This window comes from Corythoichthys intestinalis, chromosome 2, assembly GCF_030265065.1.
Source record: "Corythoichthys intestinalis isolate RoL2023-P3 chromosome 2, ASM3026506v1, whole genome shotgun sequence".
NCBI lineage: Eukaryota > Metazoa > Chordata > Actinopteri > Syngnathiformes > Syngnathidae > Corythoichthys > Corythoichthys intestinalis.
The window spans coordinates 46,509,332-46,532,983 of NC_080396.1; the positions used below are offsets into that span (position 1 = coordinate 46,509,332).

General features: G+C 38.4%; 1 protein-coding gene across 2 annotated transcripts in view; it reads left to right on the forward strand.

Moving 5' to 3' along the window:
* Positions 1-329: 329 nt before the first annotated feature.
* The window catches only part of LOC130911671 (nidogen-2), a 63,671-nt gene continuing 40,348 nt past the window's right edge, over positions 330-23,652 (forward strand). For both annotated transcript variants that reach the window (XM_057829276.1, XM_057829281.1), the window contains exons 1-3: positions 330-598; positions 1,749-1,934; positions 4,593-4,712. In XM_057829276.1, the coding sequence (XP_057685259.1) occupies positions 392-598; positions 1,749-1,934; positions 4,593-4,712 (513 nt within the window). In that variant the 5' untranslated portion in view covers positions 330-391. The remainder of the gene's footprint in view (positions 599-1,748; positions 1,935-4,592; positions 4,713-23,652) is intronic.

A 23,652-nucleotide genomic window follows, 5' to 3' on the forward strand; every position in this document is an offset into this window, starting at 1 on the left:
AGATGTATCCCATGAGGTGTAAATATTACGTATCACATTTATTCATGTAAAGAAAAGATGAATGTGTCCACTCTCCAAGTATGTGTGTTTTACATTGTTAATCACGTCCAAGTGTGTAAAAAATATTCATGGCTTTGGTTGTTGTGAAACAGATAAAGTTACATCAGGATTAAAAATGTTGTTTGATTTGTCTTAATTCAAGCCAGATGTTGCCTCCACCGCTGTACCACCCACTACCCCCCCAACACCCCCCAGCATCTCCTTAACTCCGCCCTCCCTCTCCCAAGTATTAGCGCCTCTCCTGAGTGGAGTTTGGGAGTTCTTCCTCTTTCCTTTCCTCCCTGTGAGTCCAGCTGTCTCCTTGTTAAAGCTTCTTCTTCAGCCTTGTACAATGGAGAGTGGGCAAATGTTGCCTATCTATCTTATGGGCCTGTGCTGCAGCATGTGTATGGTTGCAGCCATCCAGAGGGCCCAAATGTTCCCCTATGGTACATTAAGTGGAGATTCAATTTTGGAAGAAGGAGACGATGAAACCTCCAAAGTCGTATCTCTGCCCAAACCCTTCTACTTCTACGACACCCCCTTCTCCAAGCTTTATGTAAGTATATTTGCATGCTTTTACATGCTTGTTTCGCCCTTCACTTTTGCAAAAAGCATTCAAGTGCTCTCACTGGGAAAATGAACATCTCTGTTTTCTCAAATAGCATGTAATTATTTTCTTTATTTAACATGTACATGCAGCGGTTGAATGAGCCCAAGACTTGAGCTTTTCCAACTAGCAAGATTAGTGTCAATACATCACATTTTTCTGTTAGTTTGAAAAAAAATGACTACTTTGGCTGTTTAGACTAGAGCTGCAGCTATCAATATTTTAGTAATCAAGTATTCTACTAAAAATTCCCTTGATTAATCGAGTAATCGGATAAAACTTTTTTTTTTTTTTTTTTAGTTAAAGAGCAATTACAATGTGGTTGCAGTTGTGCACACCCTCTTCTAACTGGAACATGTGTTTCGAAATAACCAACATGGTTATAGTCATAAATGAGAGTCAACACACACCTTCCATCATTTTACAGTGTCATTATTTAACCCCAAATAAAATTAGGATGTGCTAATAGACTTTTCAGAATAAAAGGTGAATGTTTTGTGCTAAACCTCCATATTGACATGTTTAAAATTAAAACCGTAGGAACTGTGGTAGGGTTAGTGGTGAAATGGGTAGGTGCAAGGAAGCAATCAGTGTTTGTACAAAATCTTCAGGCTTCTGTTTGGAAGAAAAAAAACATGTTAACATAATTCTTCTAGAACATCTGAACTATGAGGCAAGTGTATGTTGACCCCTATTTACTCAGTTTGTTTGTGATTATTTTATCCTGAAGATGGCAACATGCGAGTCTCAAGAGGATGACATTAGTGCAACCACATTTGTTCACTCGACTACTCATAATTAAAACGTAACATCATATTGAGTTCTCCAATGTATAAGTCACATTAATGGTGGAAGTTTAAAAATTACTTATCTTGGTGTCATTTTCTATTTACCATAAAAAAAAACTGGCATATGAAAATGAGTGATAAGGCCTTTTATATCCGTACAGATATACAGTATCAGTACAGAACATGCAAGTGGTGCAAAAGCTGCCAGCGAAATGGCTGATGAAAAGGACTTTACCAGAAGGCTCGGTGCGGTCGCTCATGTTTTCATTATTCAAACACTGGATGTATTATTTCTTTGTGACATTGTCCAGGTGGCCACCAATGGGATCATTTCAGCTCAGGACTTACCCATGGAAAATCAGTACGTTGACGATGGCTTCCCCACAGACTTCCCGGTGGTGGCGCCGTTTCTGGCTGATATGGACACGAGTGGAGGACGAGGACAGATTTATTACAGGCTGACTGAATCGCCCAGCGTTCTCAACAGAGTGGCCCAGGTGTGTTGACTCAAAGAAGATTGCCTTGTTGACACTCTAAAGGCAATTGCACTTAAACATATGTACATTTCACAATGGTGAGTAAGTAAGCAAGGTATTTTTGGATTGATTGACTGATTTAAAAAAAAAAAAAAAAAAATATATATATATATATATATATATATATATATATCAATGAGCTCACCTAAAGGTATCCCTCAAAGGTAGCTACCAAACATATGCATATTACCACTCACATACCGTGGGCCAAATAAGTATTTAGTCAACCACTAAAAGTTCTCCCACTTGAAAATATTAGAGAGGCCTGTAATTGTCAACATGGATAAACCTCAACCATGAGAGAATTGGGGGGGGGGGGGCAGAAAATCACAATGTTTGATTTTTAAAGAATTTATTTGCAAATCATGGTGGAAAATAAGTTTTTGGTCAATACCAAAAGTTCATCTCAATACTTTGTTATGTATCCTTTGTTGGCAATAACGGAGGCCAAACGTTTTCTGTAACTCTTCACAAGCTTGTCACACAATGTTGCTGGTATTTTGGCCCATTCCTCCATGCAGATCTTCTCTAGAGCAGTGATGTTTTGGGGCTGTCGTTGGGCAACACGCACTTTCAACTCCCTCCACAGATTTTCTTTGGGGTTGAGATCTGGAGACTGGCTAGACCACTCCAGGACCTTGAAATGCTTCTTACGAAGCCACTCCTTTGTTGCCCTGGCTGTGTGTTTGGGATCTTTGTCATGCTGAAAGACCCACCCATGTCTCATCTTCATTGCCCTTGCTGATGGAAGGAGATTTTCACTCAAAATCTCTCGATACATGGCCCCATTCATTCTTTCCTTTACACAGATTAGTCGTCCGGGTCCCTTTGCAGAGAAACAGCCCCAAAGCATAATGTTTCCACCCCCATGCTTCACAGTAGGTATGGTGCAATTCAGTATTCTTTCTCCTCCAAACAGGAGAACCTGTGTTTCTACCAAAAAGTTCCATTTTGGTTTCATCTGACCACACCACATTCTCCCAGTCCTCTTCTGGATCGTCCAAATGCTCTCTAGTGAACCGCAGACGGGCCTGGACATATACTGGCTTCAGCAGGGGGACACGTCTGGCAGTGCAGGATTTGAGTCCCTGGCGGCGCATTGTGTTACTGATAGTAGCCTTTGTTACTGTGGTCCCAGCTCTCTGTAGGTCATTCACTAGGTCCCCCCGTGTGTTTCTGGGATTTATGCTCACCGTTCTTGTTATCATTTTGACGCCACGGGATGAGGAGGGAGTTGAAAGTCCGTGTTGCCCAACGGCAGCCCCAAAACATCACTGCTCTAGAGGAGATATGCATGGAGGAATGGGCCAAAATACCAGCAACAGTGTGTGAAAAGTTTGTGAAGAGTTACAGAAAACGTTTGGCCTCCGTTATTGCCAACAAAGGGTATGATTTACCATGATTTGCAAATAAATTCTTTAAAAATCAAACAATGTGATTTTCTGTTGTTTTTTTTTTCCACATTCTGTCTCTCATGGTTGAGGTTTACACATGTTGACAATTACAGGCCTCTCTAATATTTTCAAGTGGGAGAACTTGCACAATTAGTGGTTGACTAAATACTTATTTGCCCCACTGTACCAAAGTGTTCTTATAATATTGCTGATTAAAGAAGTCTACATAGCCCTGTTGAAATGCCAGATGTTTGTGATATTAATGTGGCCAAGATGAAACATTTCAAAACTTTTCCCACTTTTAACTTGGCCTTCAAACAAGCAGAATGATTGAAATAATGTGGTAGAACAAGTGTGCACATCCTCCTCTGTTATTCAGCTCTGTCAGAATTGACCAATCACATTCAACTCGTGTTATAGTGCTTCTGATTCGCCCTAAAAAAAACATCTATGGCAACTGCTGTACCGTATTTAAGGTTTGTCATAGGCGATTTAATAGGTAGCGAATGTTATGAAGTCAATAAGGCTGCATGGCTTAGGTGGTACTGGTAGTAGTGGTCGCCTATCCAAAGGTTTAATCCTTAGTGCCCAAAATACTGAACTTTGCTCCTATTCTCTGCAATTGCAGTAGTGATGCATTAGGTTTAATCCTCCAACACTTGATAGAAAAATTATACCAAATCAACCTATGTATCCACATTTTGCTGTATTTTATTAAGAGGTTTTCATTGTCAGATACTGTATTTGCCTTGGTTAAAAAAAAGGTTGGACAACACAAGTTAAATTACACGGCTACTTACAGTAAAAAAATAATCTGAAGAAAGATAACATGTAACCCCATTTTAGTACTGTATTTACGAACATGTTTTAATGAGCCTGGTTAATTCTTCTTAAATTCTTAAAATTCCTTTAACAAAATTCAAATTAGTTGTAAGCGTTAATGGGGAGAAGTTTTTAAATGTTTTTTGGGCTCATTTTTGTGTGTGTGTCACCCAAATCTAGCATTTGAAAAGGGGTCTGTTTTAAATGTTCCTTCATTTTAAGTACTAACTATACACAAACAAATGTATATTTACACAGTAATTTGTGAATTGTTCCTCTCTTCCCTAATCCGAAAAAGATTCGGAATGTTGCTGTTATTTGCAATGTAACATTTGTAATATGGAAAAGTAGATTCTTTTCAATCCCATCAACCATGCACTCATTTATTCACCTGCCCATTTAGGAAGTTCACCAAGGGTTTCCGGATGCCAAATTCACACCTACCCACGCTGTGGTGGCAACATGGGAGAATGTGGCCGCACATGAGGAGCCCACTCGAACCAGCGGGGGGGCCTCAAGCAAGGTAAGATGAATAGGGAGGCTTTGACCATACAAGCAAAACACACAGTGAACAATTCCGGAATTCCTTGAAATTGCATACACCCCTTGTACCTAGTCAGCCTCAGGGATGGGTGCGGGAGGTCCATTTGTACTCCTTCTTCAGCTTCTAATCTACCTCTTAACCTTTTCAAAGGATCAGAGGTCATCTTTAAGGGTCATCAAAGTGCCTTCCGTTCCCCTTTACAATTTACACACAGGTAGACAAAAACTATCCTAATCCCAAGCGCGGTTGGTGACAACTTCCACTTTTGTTTGGTCTCTCAAAACCAATTATTAAAATCTGGGAAAATCTCCACCTGAGGTTATCTTAAATATACATCGTTGAAAAATCCTAGATGTGCGTCTAAAATGGTCTAAATTAAGATTGGATTCCTCTGACAGAGGTCTGCACTGCAGGGTTTTTTATGGGGTCAAATTTCACATTTTTGCATGTTAAGCCAAACCAGAGTACATTAAACAAATATTTGGAGAGGCCACATGGACGACACGCCATCCTCTCCAAGAAACGAGTTCTAGTAAAAGTAAAAAAAAAAAAAAAAAAAAAAAAAAGGTTGGGGGTGCGCGTTGAAGAATGTAGCACCACTTAGTGTACATGTACAGTACAGTATACTGAAATGCTTGCATATGAAGGGTTAAGGGTTTACTCAGTGGTTGGAAGTCGTGGTTATGTTTGTTTATCTGGATAACCATTAGTCTTCACCATAGTGGAAATTGTGAAAAGTTAACAAATTGCGAATTTACAGAAATACAAAAAACAAAAAACAACACAAAACGTTAATACATTTCACTTGTAAATAAATAACCAATTTAAGACATAAAAAACACAGCAAGAAATTGCTTAATGCATTCACATAACAAATATACATTGTCAATATAAAAATACATTATTACTTACATTTAAAACTCAACTTCCCGAGTAAATAAGTATAGTACAAACATTACAGTATAAAAATTCAAAATTTAATGACAGTTTTTCTCAATTGCTTTGGTACATTTCTCAGCTCAGAATGGAAATTCTCAAAACTACTTTTTCAATCCTCACAACATGTCGCAGAATAGCAAAACAACATGGATTACCGGCAAAAGCCAGTTTTCTGTGCAAAATACTTCGTCTATCGCTCAAAATTAAATTTCTGTGTTAATGAACATGTCAGTGCTGTCAGAATGATGTCATTTTTTCATTCATTTCACTTTTAGGGTTTTCACAACCTTTAAAGACCCTGTCATTGCAATACAGAAAGCAAAAGACAGCACTGAGTATCACCATGAAATATAACATAAAAGCAAAATTTGAATTGTGAACCATAGACTTCATAATACTTGACAGGACACGGGAAAGAGGGCCGATCTGTAGGGGGCTTATTTTCAAAAACTTCAAATTCAAATATTTTCAAAACCAAAGCTGCTACAGACCTCAAACCAAAACAGGCACATACCTTAGCCATATATGAGTCTCCATGAGCAGTGGCATAAAAAAAAAAATTCAAAGTCGTTCCCTTATATAAAATCCCGATTAATTATTTTTTTTATATGAGTATAACAAAACTATAAAATTCTCAGATTTTACACTAGATGCACAAAAATCACCAAATGCAGGGATAATCACCTATATTTTCAGGATCAATAGCAATATCAAACATATGATATATGTTTTTGCCCAAAATAGCAACTTAAAAAAAAATTTTTTTTCTATTTACTCCAAGTTTTCAACAGATAATAAATCACTCAGTTTTCACATCAGAAACTTAATACTGGAGGAAGACATGCAGAATCAATTATAAATAATTTATAAATAGAATCTTAATAAATTGTATATACAATCACAACTTAGAATAGAATAGAATAGAATAGAATAGAATAGAATAGAATAGAATAGAATAGAATAGAATAGAATAGAATAGAATAGCCCTTTATTGTGTACAATGAAATTGTGGAGCATTTCCCTACCAAATTATAAATGAAAATCTCAAAAGTGACTTGCATGTATAAAATCTAAATAAACTAGGGCTGTCAAAATTATTGTGTTAATGGGCGCTAATTACTTTGTTAAATTAATCACGTTAAAATATTTGACGCAATTAACGCACATGCCCCGCTCAAACAAATTAACATGACAGCACAGTGCAATGTCCACTTGTTACTTGTGTTTTTTTTAGTTTTGTCACCTTCTGCTGGCGCGTGGGTGCCAATGATTTTATGGGCTTCAGCACCCATGAGTATTGTGTAATTATTGATATCAACAATGGCGGGCTACTAGTTTATTTTTTGGTCGAAAATTTTACAAATTTTATTCAAACGAAAACATTAAGAGGGGTTTTAATATAAAATTTCTATAACTTATACTAACATTTGTCTTTCAAGAACTACAAGTCTTTCTGTCCATGGATGGCTTTAACAGAATATTAATAATGTTAAAGCCATCTTGTTGATTTATCGTTATAATAAACAAATACAGTACTTATGTACCGTATGTTGAACGTATATATCCATCTTGTGTCTTATCTTTCCATTCCAACAATAATTTACAGAAAAATATGGCTTATTTTATAGATGGTTTGAATTGCGATTGATTAAGATTAATTAATTTTTCAGCTGTAATTAACTCGATTAAAAAATTTAATCGTTTGACGGCCCCAAAATAAACAAATATAAAATGCGTATGAGATAGTCGTATGTTCAGGCAGTGCAAATAATCGAAGTGAATGAGCAGCAGTTTGACAGTTAATGCTTTGAATATTGCAGGTGAGAAAGTATTGAACATAGAATATTGCATGCAAATGAATACTGGCTATGCCTTGTGTTTTCCGGTCAGTTTCCTGGACTTGTACAAGTCTCTGTTCCTCGCCATCTCCTTTCTGCCGGTCTGCCACTCTAAGGCCTTGTACGTCCTCGCTTCTAGAGAAGCATGCTTTTTCCTCAACGCTGTAGTTGTTAAGGAAAGCGAGGGCGTTGGTAACCTTGCTCAACCTTGTGAAGATGTCTCTGATGTGGCGCAGCCTGCTGTTAGCGATCTTGATGCCGCCTTTGGCCATGACGAAGCTCCCGGTCTCGCCAATCCTCAGTACATTGGCCATGGCGGGCAACACTCCCAGCACGGGCTCATACGTGAAGAGGGTAGGAACTGCCTGTTCGGCTCTATAGCGTCCTTGTCCAGGGAGATTCTGTAACGAAATCCAATATAAAAATTGAATTGCCGGCTAAAAAATTTATTTTCAGAGCCAAAGTGTCTTTTATCTTCAGCGAGTTGTGGATAAAACTTGCCTGTAGTTTGCAGAAACCCCTGTCTTGAGCTTATCCTTGAGGTCCTCGAGGGAGGTGAACTTGTCGCTCTCCATGAACTTTTGCTCCATCCTCGCCGCCTCGGCAACCTGTATCAACCTCCTGGCCGTCGATGTGGCCATGGATGTAGACCTCTTGGGGGCAGGAGGCGCTTCCTGCATGCAGGGCGGGTAGACCGTACTGTGGCGAAAATTGGTCGGCACGGCGTCCTCTCTAAGCTGCTTTCTCTGTCTCTGCCTCCCTCCATGCACTGTGGGTGGCACTTTTAAGTCACTCTCTTTCAAATGCAAGGAGCAGCAGTACGTTTCCGCACTTGGGTCATCGTTCTCGGCCCTCTTTATGTTTTTGAGCCACCTGGCCCTCAGCTCATTATCTCTCTGGAATTTGTGGAGACTGATCGGGGTCCCCAAGGTTGCCTGCTCCTGGATGGCTGCTTGGTGGAAAAGGTATCCGGTCTTGCAGCTCACAACCCAACACTTCTTCCCCATGGTGTTTCACTGAAAGTTATTAGATTGAAATGTTACATAAATTAAAACACATAAAAGCTGATTGTTTTTTAATATGGACGCAGAAATGTCTAAAATTAAATTTAGAGGTACAAAATCCAACGTGGTCGCCGTAGCAAAACAAAAAGCTTTATACGTTGAAATTCTTGTGAATAAATGCTTAAATCCCTGAATTCTTCATAAATATGCACGTAAAACATTCTCGATTCTTGGTTAAAAGCAAAAGAAACCGTGCAGGTAGCATTTACTTCACGTAAAAACAGCGAATGTGCGGGTCGTCTTTCAGTTCACTGTGGCGCTGCCTTACCACAAGTCCATGGCAAATATCTTTTTACGGTTAAATTCTTGTGAATAAATGCTTAAATCCCTGAATTCTTTATAAATACGGATGTAAAACATTCTTGATTCTTGGTTAAAAGCAGAAGAAACTGTGCAGGTAGCATTTACTTCACGTAAAGACGGCAAATGTGGCTCGTCTTTAAGTTCACTGAGGCGACGCCTTACCTCAAGTCCATAGCAAAGATCTTTTTACGTTGAAATTCTTGTGAATAAATTCTTAAATCCTTGAATTCTTTATGAATACGGACGTAAAACAATCTTGATTCTTGGCAAAAGCAAAAGAAACAGTGCGGGTAGCAATTACTTCACGTAAAAATGGCGAATGTGCGGCTTGTGTTTAAATTCACTGTGGCGCCGCATTACCACAAGTCCATAGCAAAGAGCTTTTTACGTTGAACTTCTTGTGAATGCTTAAATCCGTGAATTCTTTATATATATGGGTGTGAAACAGTCTTCATTCTTGATTAAAAGCAAAAAAAAAAAAAAAAAAAAAAACCCGGACTGTTTGAATTTACTTAAATCTGTCGAAGAATGATGCTAGTCTATTAGCTTTGTTATGATAAAGGGGCTGCCACAATGGCTTCTTCCGTTCAAAATTCTTGTGAATAAATGCTTAAATCACGGAATTCTTTATAGACATGGACGTAAAACAGCCTCGATTCTTGGTTAAAAGCAAAAACTGGGCAGTTGGCAGTTATTTTACATAAATTTGTTGAAGAATGAGGCCAATGCCGTGGCGGCTCCCACTGATTTTTCTCACAACGTTTCAAAATGCATGCATTGTACGAAAAATATAATAATTATCTTCAATCCTCAAACAAATCACTCCTGAAACAATCCTTGTTGTTAGTATGCGGTCCAGATTTTGTACTTTTTGAATGTAATTCCGGCTTTGTGTTCAAAAGCATGTGTGAGAGTCATTCCCACCGACTTCTAGTAAATGAAGCTGAGTCGCACAGCCCCCTACGGGCCGGCGGGGCGCAGAGAATACGTGATGTGACCTGTCAAGTATCTTGATGTCTATGTGTGAACATAAGACAAACAGCACAACTAAACTTCAAATGCCATCAGGATTATTCACCCATTCTTTCAACACATCTTGACGTTCCTCTCTGTTTGGCCACAAATTTTCATCCACGTCACAACGGATGTCCTCTCTTGCTATACAGCGTGGAGAGAATCTTCTTGAATGCCTTGCCCAACCTCTGCAGGCATCTCCTGTGATGGCATCTAGGAGAGTCATCTGATTGTGAGGCTGGCGATCATACACTTGCCATATCCATGTGGAGAAAAATTCTTTTGATTGAGGAATGGGGTATATAGTGGTAGAAACTTCATTAACATTCTGTTATGGGTTGCAAACCATTCCTTGATTATGCTGATGGGGTGTAAACTTACATTGTCCCAAACTATTTCAAATTTTGCCCGATTAAAAATAAGTTACCTAAAATAAGTAATGAAAATGCTCAGAAATAAGCGCACACATGTTGACATATTCTGACAACATGTTCATCCATTTTTCATGTAAAGGCTTATGCAATGAAGTAATGACTAGATGTTGTGGGTGGTGAGACTATTCAATAGAGACCCATGATAATCCATTTTGACCATCATGGCAGATGTAACTGATAATGGTGGAAACAGCAGAGAATTGTACAAAAAAATTTGCATGGATGCACAAAAACATCTGAAACTTGCTCGAAGGAATGAGAAACTGTTTTTTTCATGTGCACTAGTGATGCGATGTTGTGAGGATTGAACAAGTAGTTCTGAGAATTGCAAGTCTGTTCTGAGAAACGTACCAAAGCAATTGAGAAAACCTGTAAAACAGAATTGAGAGTGGGGGTCCTTAAATGATTAATGTTATTTCCTCTCATGAAAAAACAGCAGAAAAAGATGATTTAATAGCTGAATGTTTGGTTAAACTCGCATTTTAAGGTTAATGAATATTCAAACCTTCAGATATGCAGCGAGCTGGAGTTAATAATATTTTGTTAGGTATCAGTATTTTACATAAGTACCTGTATTTTTTTTTTTGTCTGACGACTTTTTACTCTATGCTTCGATAGCACTCCTTAGAAATGTTACTTTTTTCACAACCGATTATAAAAATGTAAACCCTGCCATTGGTGTGATCTTTATAGATCAGGGGCGTCACTACTATCATAAAAAGTCAGAAATAGCACTTTAAAGTTTCTGTAGAAAAATGATGTTTTTTTTCCCCCAGCCATCAGTATTCAAAATAAAAATTGGGGCATCCCTTGTTTATGATCAATTCACCTCTGCTCATGCTCATCAACTTCCATCTCTCCTTCACCTCTTCCTACACTCTGCTGCTCTACTTTGTCTAGACAGGAATGGGAATATATCACTGTAAGTGTTATACAATTAATCAGTGTTTCTCGACTGGTAGGTTGTGACCTAAAACTGGTTTATGTTGCCTAGGTGGGTTACCTAGCTTACCTCTCTAATTCCTCCTTGCTGATTTATCCTTACTGCGAGCAAATAACCTTCTAATATTCATTTGTAGGAGAAATTCTGTTTGAGTCAAATAGAAAAAAAAACTAGGGCTGTCAAAATTATCGCGTTAACGCGCGGTAATTAATTTTTTAAATTAATCACGTTAAAATATTTGACGCAATTAACGCACATGTCCTGCTCAGACAGTATTCTGCCTTTTGGTAAGTTTTACAGCAAGGCTTTTTGTGCTGTCTAACAGCGAACTCTTGTGGTCACTTTGCGACATGGTTTATTGTTGTCTTGCCAGTTCAATATGGCTGCACGACATCTCGGGCTGACGCCTACGTTGTAATGTTGTGCTTATATGATCCTTGGACAAGATTTGTCCGTAAGTATGGTTGTTGTAAATAATGTACATATTATGTTAGTAAGCGAAATGTTATATTTTTTGTATGAGACGATTTTTGTTTATGTTTAGTGAACCTGTATAGCGTGCTAAGCTAACGTTGTTGCTAATGCAATGCTTGTGTACTTTTTTTTTGTAGTTTTATGACGGTCTAAAGAGGACAATGGTTTGAGGCCATTTTATTAATAAATCAGATGAAAAAGAAAGAAGTCTGATTATTATGGCGTCGTTCACTAGCTGTCTAGCTTTGGAAAAAGTAGACGCTTCGGAGTGAGGACAGCATAGACAGATTTAAATGACAGTAGAGTGAAATGCCCACTACAGTCCTTATGTACCGTATGTTGAATGTATATATCCATCTTGTGTCTTATCTTTCCATTCCAACAATTTATTTTACAGAATATATATATAATTTACAGAAAAATATGGCATATTTTATTGATGGTTTGAATTGCGATTAATTGCGATTAATCACGATTAATTAATTCTTAAGCTGTAATTACCTCGATTAAAAATTTTAATCATTTGACAGCCCTAAAAAAAACACATCTTGTAACAGATTACAGGGACTGCAGTAACAAATACAATTCTTGTTAAACAGCTGGTAATTATGATGAGCACACATACAAAATTGTTAGAGGTTATATCCCAAATTTCAAGCCAATTCATTCATACAGATTGAGTCCATTCCTTTTGGCATCAGTATTGGATACAGTTACCACATACCACATATCATATTAACACAATTGATTTACCAGTCGATCTACTTTCCTACCCTCACCTATAGTCACGAGCTATGGGTCGTTACCGAAAGAACAAGATCCCCCATACAAGCGGCCGAAATTAGTTTCCTCCGCAGGGTGTCCGGTGCTCTTCCTTAGAGATAGGGTGAGAAGCTCGGTCATCCGGGAGGGACTCGGTGTCGAGCCACTACTCCTCCGCTTTGAGAGGAGCCAGTTGAGGTGGCTCGGGCATCTGGTTCAGATGCCTCCTGGACGCCTCCCTGGAGAGTTGTTCCGGGCATGTCCCACCGAGAGAAGGCCCGGGGACGACCCAGGACGCGCTAGAGAAACCATGTCTCTCGGAATGACTTGGGATCCTGCCAGAGGAGCTGGTTGAAGTGGCTGGGGAGAGGAAAGTCTGGGCTTCCCTGCTAAAGTGCTGCCCCGACCTCGGATTAAGCTGCAGATGATGGATGGATGGATGGATGGATGGATGGATGGATGGATGGATGGATGGATGGATGGTGGATGGATATTAACACAATATTAGACAAAGTTCTTGAGTGAGCGCCTCTCACAAAAATTGCATTTAAGTGTTAATGTACTCATAGCCACTTAGCTTAAAAAAACAAACAAAAAAAACACAGCACCTAATCTGATACTCCGATTGTGACCACAATAGTTTATCGCACTTAACAGCCTGATACCTAAAGAGTAAAGCTGAACCGTTTAAATTCACATTTCATGGGAATAGGCGACCAAACAAACATCAACTCAGAGGTAAAAACGAGCAACAATTATGGGCAGTTTATCTGGCACTAACCTGTTAAACAGGAGGGAAGATGTAATTTGCACCGTCAACTCTGATTGGCACACGCACCGTAATATTCACATGTTGTTGGAGTAATCGAAAAAAATGATTCTCTATTACATGGTGTTTATAAAAAGCGCCCCACAGTCACTCACCCTTATGATGTATCGTTGGAGGATTAAAATAGGTTACTCTTCTTCGTAGCAACCATGTTTTTATCTCACATTACGACTTTACAACACATCGGAACAATTTTCTAACTTTGGAACTTATGTAGATCTACTGACACACATGAACGCAGCATATCAAGGTGCTTTGCGGAAGTATCAACTCATATGCCTATCACAGCCAAAGGTATGTGCATAAATTACCATATTAAGGAGCCACGTGCAGATTGTGTATATGGAGTGAATCGTGTGATATGACCATATTAAACAGGCACATTCTGTAGATTATGCTATGCAGATTTAAATCTCCAAAATATTTTTTTTAACCGTTGAAATTTATACTGGGGCACTGCAGATCAATACTGTGGGTTGGCCCCTGTGAAATAAGTCTGGCGACGCCCGTTTTATGAATTAATGTCTTTTATAGAGTTCATATTGTTTAAATACAATAATTCATTTGTGCTTTTTAGAAATGTACTTTAGTACATATCAGTGTTGAATATGTATGTGAATTACATATGTTGGAACCAAGGGCGTACGTTGGGTCTCAACATTGGGAGGGACAATATGACAGCATCACCTGCATGTACACTTTTTGCTGGGGACGGGAAAATAATAAAACCAAACAGATTATTGAATGGGGGTCAGGGCTACATTTCTCATGTATATGAACCTAATTAATTGGTAGGCTAAAATTATCCATGCGAAATAAATCTGTATTGAATTATACTAACTTTCATGGGTTTTGGTTCAGGCTCGATTCAAACCTTGGTTTTCAAAAACAACTAAAGAAACATTTTGAAGTGCCTTTATTAAAAAACGGGGAGCTATCCAAGAATGAGTCCACTTCTGGAGGACACTGGAGCACTCCTAGACTCGAACTAAAGTATTGTAATGTAAAAGTGATTTGGGGAAAAAAAAATCATGAAAAAATCTGAGATATCCAAGGACTGATCTACGTACATCCGAGGTATACTAGACTACCCCAAGACATGGACCAAAGCACTCTCATGAAATTCTGATGTGTGATTTCATGTGTGGTTTTGCAGATTATCAAGTTCATAAAGTTTATTGTTATGCTAACTCTGATGCTGGTCGGATTTTCAGTAGCAAAATTAGTAGTGTTCCCCCCACCTCCACAACAATGACGTCTTTTTACATTACTTACAGTGGCTGCTGCTGGCCGAAAAAACTTCTAATATCCCTCCTCTTCGGAGGAGGCGGCATGTTGTCGACATGAATCTGTCGGGGCTGTGGTGAGTGTGTCTCTGTCAGGGGTGGGGGGTCAAGTCATCAGCCAATCAAAAGTGCGTTTGAGGGGGGAAAAAATGGACTGGCACATTCAGCAAGTGAAAAGGGATTAATGTAAGTCTGAAAATAATGAAGATAATTTGCTTAATAATGGTAGGGTTTATTCTGTCCTTGAACTGAACTCATTATGTAATGCAAATAAGGTTGCTTAAAAGTTGGAAGGGACAATTTGAACATCCTGAAAAGTTGGAGGCGTTATTTCCCTACCACCCCTATGCAAACCTACGCCCTTGATTGAACCAGCCCTTCCACTTATTTACAGAATTTGAAGACTGCCGTCTCAGGATTTTGTCTGGTTCAGCATTATAAATGAAGCTGAATACTGCTGTGCTATTTTTACATTTCTGGATGGGTAGATGGGTGGCTGATGGAGGGAGTGGTTGGAGGAAAACCACAGGGGATCTCACTGTGTCTCGCCTTCTCATCTGTGTTTGTCTTTGCTGGTCTTTCACAGGCTGTTTTATCTTGAGCCTAGCCCTCCTCCGCACTCAAATTGGCGGAGTAAAAGGACAAATGTGCAAATGCGAAATGCATTGCGAATCTCACAGTGATGACTATGATGACAGTGTTGAAGGTTTATTAAGACTACGGTATGTGAGAATATCGATGGAGCCTGTGACAGTATTAAAAATTTTAATATGTGTTATGAGGAAGTTGGAGGCGGGCGGTTAAACGGTCTTGCCCGTCACAGCAGTCTGGTGGTCTCTGAACAGATAACATCTTGCTTTGAAGTGATTAGCCGGAGGTGGTGGGTGGAGTTGAGTCGGGGGGGGGAGTGTTAGGGATGTGTCAACTGATAAACTGCAGTCCTGTGTGCCACTCAGGCGTTGTGTGGGGGGAAGGTGGTTTATTGTGCGCCAAAGAGATGATCATGATGGCATTGACTGAAAATGATCATCATCTGTATTATCCTGAGAGATTACAGACATTTTGTCAATTACAGTGACTGGCGTACTAAACCCGGCTCATTACGAAATAAACAATAAATTAAAATTATGTAACCGGTTCATCTTTGATGGTGCTGATGGCGGAATCTGTCTCTGTTTCCCTGGGCAGGGCGCAAACCAACTCCACGAGTGTGGTCGGAGATCATGCTAGCCACTATGCTAAGGGGCCACTATGCTCAGGGGCCACGCTTGCACCTGTTATGCTTGCATTGAAGTTTCAGTCTGTTAGTAAAGGAGTTTATTCATTCATTTTCCATGCCGCTTGTCCTCACAAGGGTCACAGGGGTGCTGGAGCCTATCCCAGCTTAGTAAAGGAGTACGTCTCAAAAATCAATTACTCTGGTACATTACCCCTCTCCCTCCTTCATATATGAATATTTGTACTACATATCTGACTAGGATCAACACAAGTCACCTGCATGACATTTGTACATTTGACCTGTCGTCTAATGGCCCTGGTTTTTATGAAATTTATAGCGATTCCGAGGGCATTTTAAAATCATTACCAATGTATTGACTAATCACTTTAAAATCTTAACTATTTCTTCCTCACCCCAAGATACACCCTCCCACCAAGTGTGACAGCCAAATAAAGATGGACAAAAATTCAGACAGAGAGACTGGAGTGAGTTAAAATAGGATGCCTCCAAATATGAGTACCTTTACATCGAACAACATACTGTAGCTGCTTGCCTAGAAATCGAGATGGAAACCCCGCGACACCACAACTTGATTACATTTTTTTAGTGGCTTTTTCACTTCTTCCAAAACTGTGTGTCGTTAGATATACATACATTATTTGATGTGATGTAGTTTCCCCTCTTCTCATCGCTTATTTGTACTTTCTTTTTTCTCCCCTCATGTAAAACAATAAGAACTATTATTCTTCCTAGTTGTATTTGTTGTTTCTCGGGGCCCACTGATCCACACGGGTGTTCTTACTGGCTCAAAGCAGCTCAAACATGGGACTCCTCATACAGTGATGAGGAACTACTGTATAATGACAATGAGTTACTGTAGTCAATTACTTGACAAGTTGTTGTTTTTCGCTACAAAGTTTTATTTTCTGAGACTTCACTAAGCTGAAGATTTAATCATCTGGTTAGCCCTCAAGGATCTAACTATAAAAGCCAGGGATTGACTACTTTGATAAAAGGACTTTAAAACAATTTTCTAGAATACTCTCCAGTTCACTTCCTGAGATAGAATATAATGCTGCATGGAAACAATCACGTTTTTTGGAAGGGGAAGGTGTTCCCAAACGTACCATATGGTGATATTGATACTACATGAATGTAGTAGACTAATTTGGCATTATGCCAATTATGCACTTGACAATGTTACATTAAATGGAAGTGCCCATTAAATGTACATTTAGATGTATTTGAAGCAAGGCAGTAGCCATGATTGAGTTCTTCTTGGTCAACTGTGACTGTCCCTAGGACAAGGTTCGGTCGTTGGAAATCAGTACAGTTCAGTAAGCTCATAACATCGGTTACTCAAGGGGTGGTTTACGCAATACTGTTTTAACTCAAAACAGATGACAAATGTTTTTGAAGTCATTTATTTGTTTGAAGTTGAAGCATAAAACAGCAAACCAGAGGTGTCCAAAAGTTTGCCCTATCAGCCATTTGTGGCCTCAGTCTTTTACTGGCATATACTAAAATTAACATTTGTTAAATCTTACCAAAACTTTAACTATCTTAAATGTGTGTGAGAAGGTATCTCTATTTTCTACTCCCACACAACACTTTTGCACTTCTAAAGAAGATATGAGAGGAAAAAGCAATTGTTTTTTTTTTTTGTGCGTGTGTGTGTGTGTGTGTGTGTGGGGGGGGGGGGTCCTGTGTTCGAATTAGTTGTCTTTCACCTGCATGTCACTTAAAACCCCCAATTTAAAGACACAGAGCAAATTAGCTGGGGGTAGGTGTGGACACTTTTCTGTCTGTCCGGCAAATATCAAATACAGTGATTCCTCATTTTTCACAGTTAATGGGGACCAAAACCCGCAGCGATAAATGAAAAACCGTGAAGTAGCGCCCCCCCCTCAAAAAAAAAATTCTATTTTTTAAAAGATATTTTTTTTAAATGTTTTTTTTTTTTATTAGAAAATAATATTTGAATTTTTTTTTTTTTTTTTTTTTTTTAATACAGTTGGGCAAATAAGTATTTAGTCAACCACTACTCGTGCAAGTTCTCCCACTTGAAAATATTAGAGAGGCCTGTAATATACAACATGGGTAAACCTCAACTATGAGAGACAGAATGTGAAAAAAAAACAGAAAATCACATTGTTTGATTTTTAAATAATTTATTTGCAAATCATGGCGGAAAATAAGTATTTGGTCAATACCAAAACTTCATCTCAATACTTTGTTATGTACCCTTTGTTGGCAATAACGGAGGCCAAACGTTTTCTGTAACTCTTCACAAGCTTTTAGACACTGTGTCTGGTATTTTGGCCCATTCCTCCATGCAGATCTCCTCTAGAGCAGTGATGTTTTGGCTCTGTCATTGGGCAACACGGACTTTCAACTCCCTCCTCACCCCGTGGCATCAAAATGATAACAAGAACGGGGAGCAAAAATCCCAGAACCACACGGGGGGACCTTGTGAATAACCTACAGAGAGCTGGGACCACAGTAACAAAGGCTACTATCAGTAACACAATGCGCCGCCAGGGACTCAAATCCTGCATTGCCAGACGTGTCCCCCTGCTGAAGAAAGTACACGTCCAGGCCCGTCTGCGGTTCGCTAGAGAGCGTTTGGATGATCCAGAAGAGGACTGGAAGAATGTGTTATGGTCAGATGAAACCAAAATAGAACTTTTTGGTAGAAACACAGGTTCTCTTGTTTGGAGGAAAAAGAATACTGAATTGCACCATACCCACTGTGAAGCATGCGGGTGGAAACATCATGCTTTGGGGTTGTTTTTCTGCAAAGGGACCAGGACGACTGATCTATGTAAAGGAAAGAATGAATGGGGCCATGTATCGAGAGATTTTGAGTGAAAATCTCCTTCCATCAGCAAGGGCATTGAAGATGAGACGTGGCTGGGTCTTTCAGCATGACAATGATCCCAAACATACAGCCAGGGCAACAAAGGATTGGCTTCGTAAGAAGCATTTCAAGGTCCTGGAGTGGCCTAGCCAGTCTCCAGGTCTCAACCCCATAGAAAATCTGCGGAGGGAGTTGAAAGTCGGTGTTGCCCAACGACAGCCCCAAAACATCACTGCTCTAGAGATCTGCATGGAGGAATGGGCCAAAATACCAGCAACAGTGTGTGAAAAGCTTGTGAAGAGTTACAGAAAATGTTTGGCCTCCGTTATTGCCAACAAAGGATACATAACAAAGTATTGAGATGAACTTTTGGTATTGACCAAATACTTATTTTCCACCATGATTTGCAAATAAATTATTTAAAAATCAAACAATGTGATTTTCTGTTTTTTTTTTCACATTGTCTCTCATGGTTGAGGTTTACACATGTTGACAATTACAGGCCTCTCTGATATTTTCAAGTGGGAGAACTTGCACAATTAGTGGTTGACTAAATACTTATTTGCCCCACTGTACCAAAGTGTTCTTACAATATTGCTGATTAAAGAAGTCTACATAGCCCTGTTGAAATGCCAGATGTTTGTGATATTAATGTGGCCAAGATGAAACATTTCAAAACTTTTCCCACTTTTAACGTGACCTCCAAACAAGCAGAATGATTGAAATAATGTGGTAGAACAAGTGTGCACATCCTCCTCTGTTATTCAGCTCTGTCAGAATTGACCAATCACATTCAACTCGTGTTATAGTGCTTCTGATTCGCCCTAAAAAAACATCTATGGCAACTGCTGAACCGTATTTAAGGTTTGTCATAGGCGATTTGATAGGTAGCGAATGTTATGAAGCCAATAAGGCTGCATGGCTTAAGTGGTACTGGTAGTAGTGGTCGCCTATCCAAACGTTTAATCCTTAGTGCCCAAAATACTGAACTTTGCTCCTATTCTCTGCAATTGCAGTAGTGATGCATTAGATTTAATCCTCCAACACTTGATAGAAAAATTATACCAAATCATCCTGTGTATCCACATTTTGCTGTATTTTATTAAGAGGTTTTCAATGTCAAATACTGTATTTGCCTAGGTTAAAAAAAAGGTTGGACAACACAAGTTAAATTACACTGCTACTTACAGTAAAAAAGTAATCTGAAGAAAGATAACATGTAACCCCATTTTAGTACTGTACCTATGAACATGTTTTAATGAGCCTGGTTAATTCTTCATAAATTCTTAAAATTCCTTTAACAAAATTCAAATTAGTTGTAAGCGTTAATGGGGAGAAGTTTTTAAATGTTTTTTGGGCTCATTTTTGTGTGTGTGTCACCCAAATCTAGCATTTGAAAAGGGGTCTGTTTTAAATGTTCCTTCATTTTAAGTACTAACTATACACAAACATATGTATATTTACACAGTAATTTGTGAATTGTTCCTCTCTTCCCTAATCCGAAAAAGATTTGGAATGTTGCTGTTATTTGCAATGTAACATTTGTAATATGTATAGTATCTGTTTTTTTCCCCCACATTCTGTCTCTCATGGTTGAGGTTTAACCATATTGACAATTACAGGCCTCTATAATATTTTCAAGTGGGAGAACTTGCACAATTAGTGGTTGACTAAATACTTATTTGCCCCACTGTAGATATTTTATTTTTGTGTGTGTGTTCAATGTATTTATTCGGATTTAGCATTGGAAAGAGATACATATAAGACATGTTTTTTCACAAAAAAAGTATAATAAAAAAAAAAAAAAGTGTATATATATGTGTGAATGTGAATACAAATGTACACCCCATTTAATAGCTGTTTTTTAAGATCTAAAAACAAATGAAACTAATATACCAAGATAAACCGTATAAAAAATGTCGCCACTGTTAAAGTGACTTCAAAACTATACTAATCAATTGAAAAAAAGAAGACATTTAGAAAATTGAATTATGACATGTGTTATGGTCTTATGAATCCAATGTTGAAGTTTCTCGCCATAATTCCAAAAGGTATGGTTGGCACAATTACAGCACTGCTTACTACCAAATCAGACACGAGGCTTAAGGCTGTGCACACATGCCCTCGACTGACTAACTCAGAATCTACAGGCACGGTAAGTCTGCAATTAATTAATGAGCCTTTATACAAAGGCTACCATGCAGAAAAAGCCTAAACATCAAAACTATGAGGAAGACAAGTGAACCACTTCTCTCTATGCTGCCCACTTTTACATTTTTTTCCGTGAGAAAATTGAACAGCATAGAGAGATAAAGCAAATTGTTTTTTTCACGTCTTTTCTGACACAAATGCCGATCGACTAACACCACACAAATACCACAAACTCACCTGTCCATCGCAGCGACGCTCCCCAGGGATCAGCGCTAATAGGGTGACTTCGCTTTCTAGTTAATGTCAGGGCTGAGGAGGAGTAAGCGGTGCGCCAATTGATTCTTTGCTTTTGCTATACTTACGGTCAAAAAATGACAGTAGCAGTGTTGTTTTCGTCAACAATGACTAAAACGAAAAATTTCGTGGACGAACAATTTTTTTCATGACAATGACGAGACGATAAATGCAAAAAACGTGTCTGTTTTAATGACATAATGACATAATGACACGAATGCCAAATATCATCTAACGAGACGAAAATGCGTCCTAGTTTCCGTCACATGTTCACAATGACTAGGGCTGTCCCAAACGACTAATTTTCTCCCGATTAGTCAGCCGACTATTTTTACGATTAGTCGACTAATCTAATAATTAATTTTTTTTTTTTTTTACTAATTTAGCAATGAAATTTTTGTTGACGCTTATCAATTCACAAAAAACATATTGGAACACTCAATTTATTTATTAAAGTACAAATAAACACGTAAATAACAATAATAAATCACAAATAAACAATGAGTTCAAATGCTGATAGAATTAACTAGTGTAGCCTCCCGATTGAAAAGATGGTCTCTTAAACTGATGGTTTACAACTTTTATTCCATCCTTGATGTAAACACACTGTAAGAGCTACGGTGCACACAAATAAAGCAACATAATTAGAAATTAACAAAAACTTTTCACCTTTTTCCTTTTAAACCTTATTTATATATCAATGAATTGCCTATATGAATTGCATTTACCTTAATTTATTACCTTATCATTGACAATCTCTCCCTTGAGTGCAATCACTGTATATACTGTATATATTTATGACCTTTTAACCTTATATAATTTTCTATACCATAAAATAAACCATAACATGAAATAAACCTTTCAATTAGCATTAAGAACAATAGTAATAGCGCTTATAGGCCCATTGTCAATGAAACATTATTATTTAGTAAGGCGACAGCACCCTCTGGTGTACAAAAAATGAAAAAAAAAAAAAAATTACAAACTGCGTGAAGGCGCTTGAGGTTTTTATTCATGGCCAACGTGCAGCCAAGCTTGGCATTGAAGAGACAGGACATAAGAGTGTACTCTCCTTTGTTTCTTTGAAATAAGGCAATGTTTTGGACACTCTGGTGCGCTTTTTTTTTGGCTTTGTGCCGCTTTCCCCGCTTGCAAACAGAGCATCCGACATTCTAACTTTCCACGCATATATTTTTTTAACCCTTCATTAACCGTCGACGGGATGTTGTGCTCGTCGACGGATTTACGTCATCGATGACGTCGACTATGTCGACTAGTCGGGACAGCTCTAACAATGACTGACATTTTATTAGTAGTTAGCCTACATCGTAGCAGTGTCTGGTTGTGTCACTCATGTGACGTACTGCATCCCCCCAACTCACCCACTAGTTTCCTCTCCAGTCTCCCCATTGCTTGTTTTGAGACACACACGGTAAGATTTGTCTTCTTATTTAGGTAAGAGAGAATATGCAATGTTGTTTTAGCCTTTAAAGGTATGTGCTGATTGATTCTTACACACCAAATGTAACTCTTAGCATTAGCATAGCATTCAGATTCACGTGAGCGTTAGGCTATTGCTAATGGCGAGCGTGCTTTTAAACTCTCGGAGAACTCTTTTTTTTTTTTACATAGTTCGTGGCGTCCAGGTGGGTATGAATAATTGTACTGGTTTCCTGCTGAGTGTGTATTATCATGTGATAGATTTGTAGATGCTATAATATGTGCCCATCTGTCAATGTTCTTTCAAAATAATTTTATTTTTAGTCTAATAGTCTATTTTTAGAGTAAAACTTTCAAATTTTACAGACGAAGATATTGAGTAAACGTTAAAAAAAAATAGACGAAGACAAAAACATTTTGAAATGACTAAAATATAACGAAGACTAATTAGTATTATTGTCCAAAAGACTAAGACGAAAATTAAAATGGCTGCCAAAAACAATACTGCATAGTAGTGTATTATGGGCCCATTGTGTTTTACCGTATTGGCCCGAATATAAGACGGCCCTGATTATAGGACGACCCCCTCTTTTGAACACCAAATTAATTTTTATACAGAAAATAATTACACTACATCTGAAACAAATGATTATAAAAATATATTTGAGAGAAAAAGCATGTTATTTTGCCTCATTCAAATCTTAATATCTGAACATTTAAATATATAAACTAAAGTGCAATCACATTCGTAAATGAATGGATTCTGGTTTTTGAAATGTAATCTATTGTGATAAAACAACAAAATTGCAATAACCGCATTAACCATCAAAGTGAGGTCTAACTGTAACTGTAGTCTTGAAACAAATCTGAATAAGGAAAAACATTGCAATAAAATAATGCAAACTGGTTAAACTTGAGAGTAGCTGAGATGTGTCATGACAGAACATTACGCCTCAAGTTCAGCATTCGCTTCAATGATATCTGGCGCCATCCAGCATCGTGAATGGGTATAATGTCCAGCCCCCGAATATAAGACGACTCCCACTTTTTCAGTCTTGTTTCAATGCAA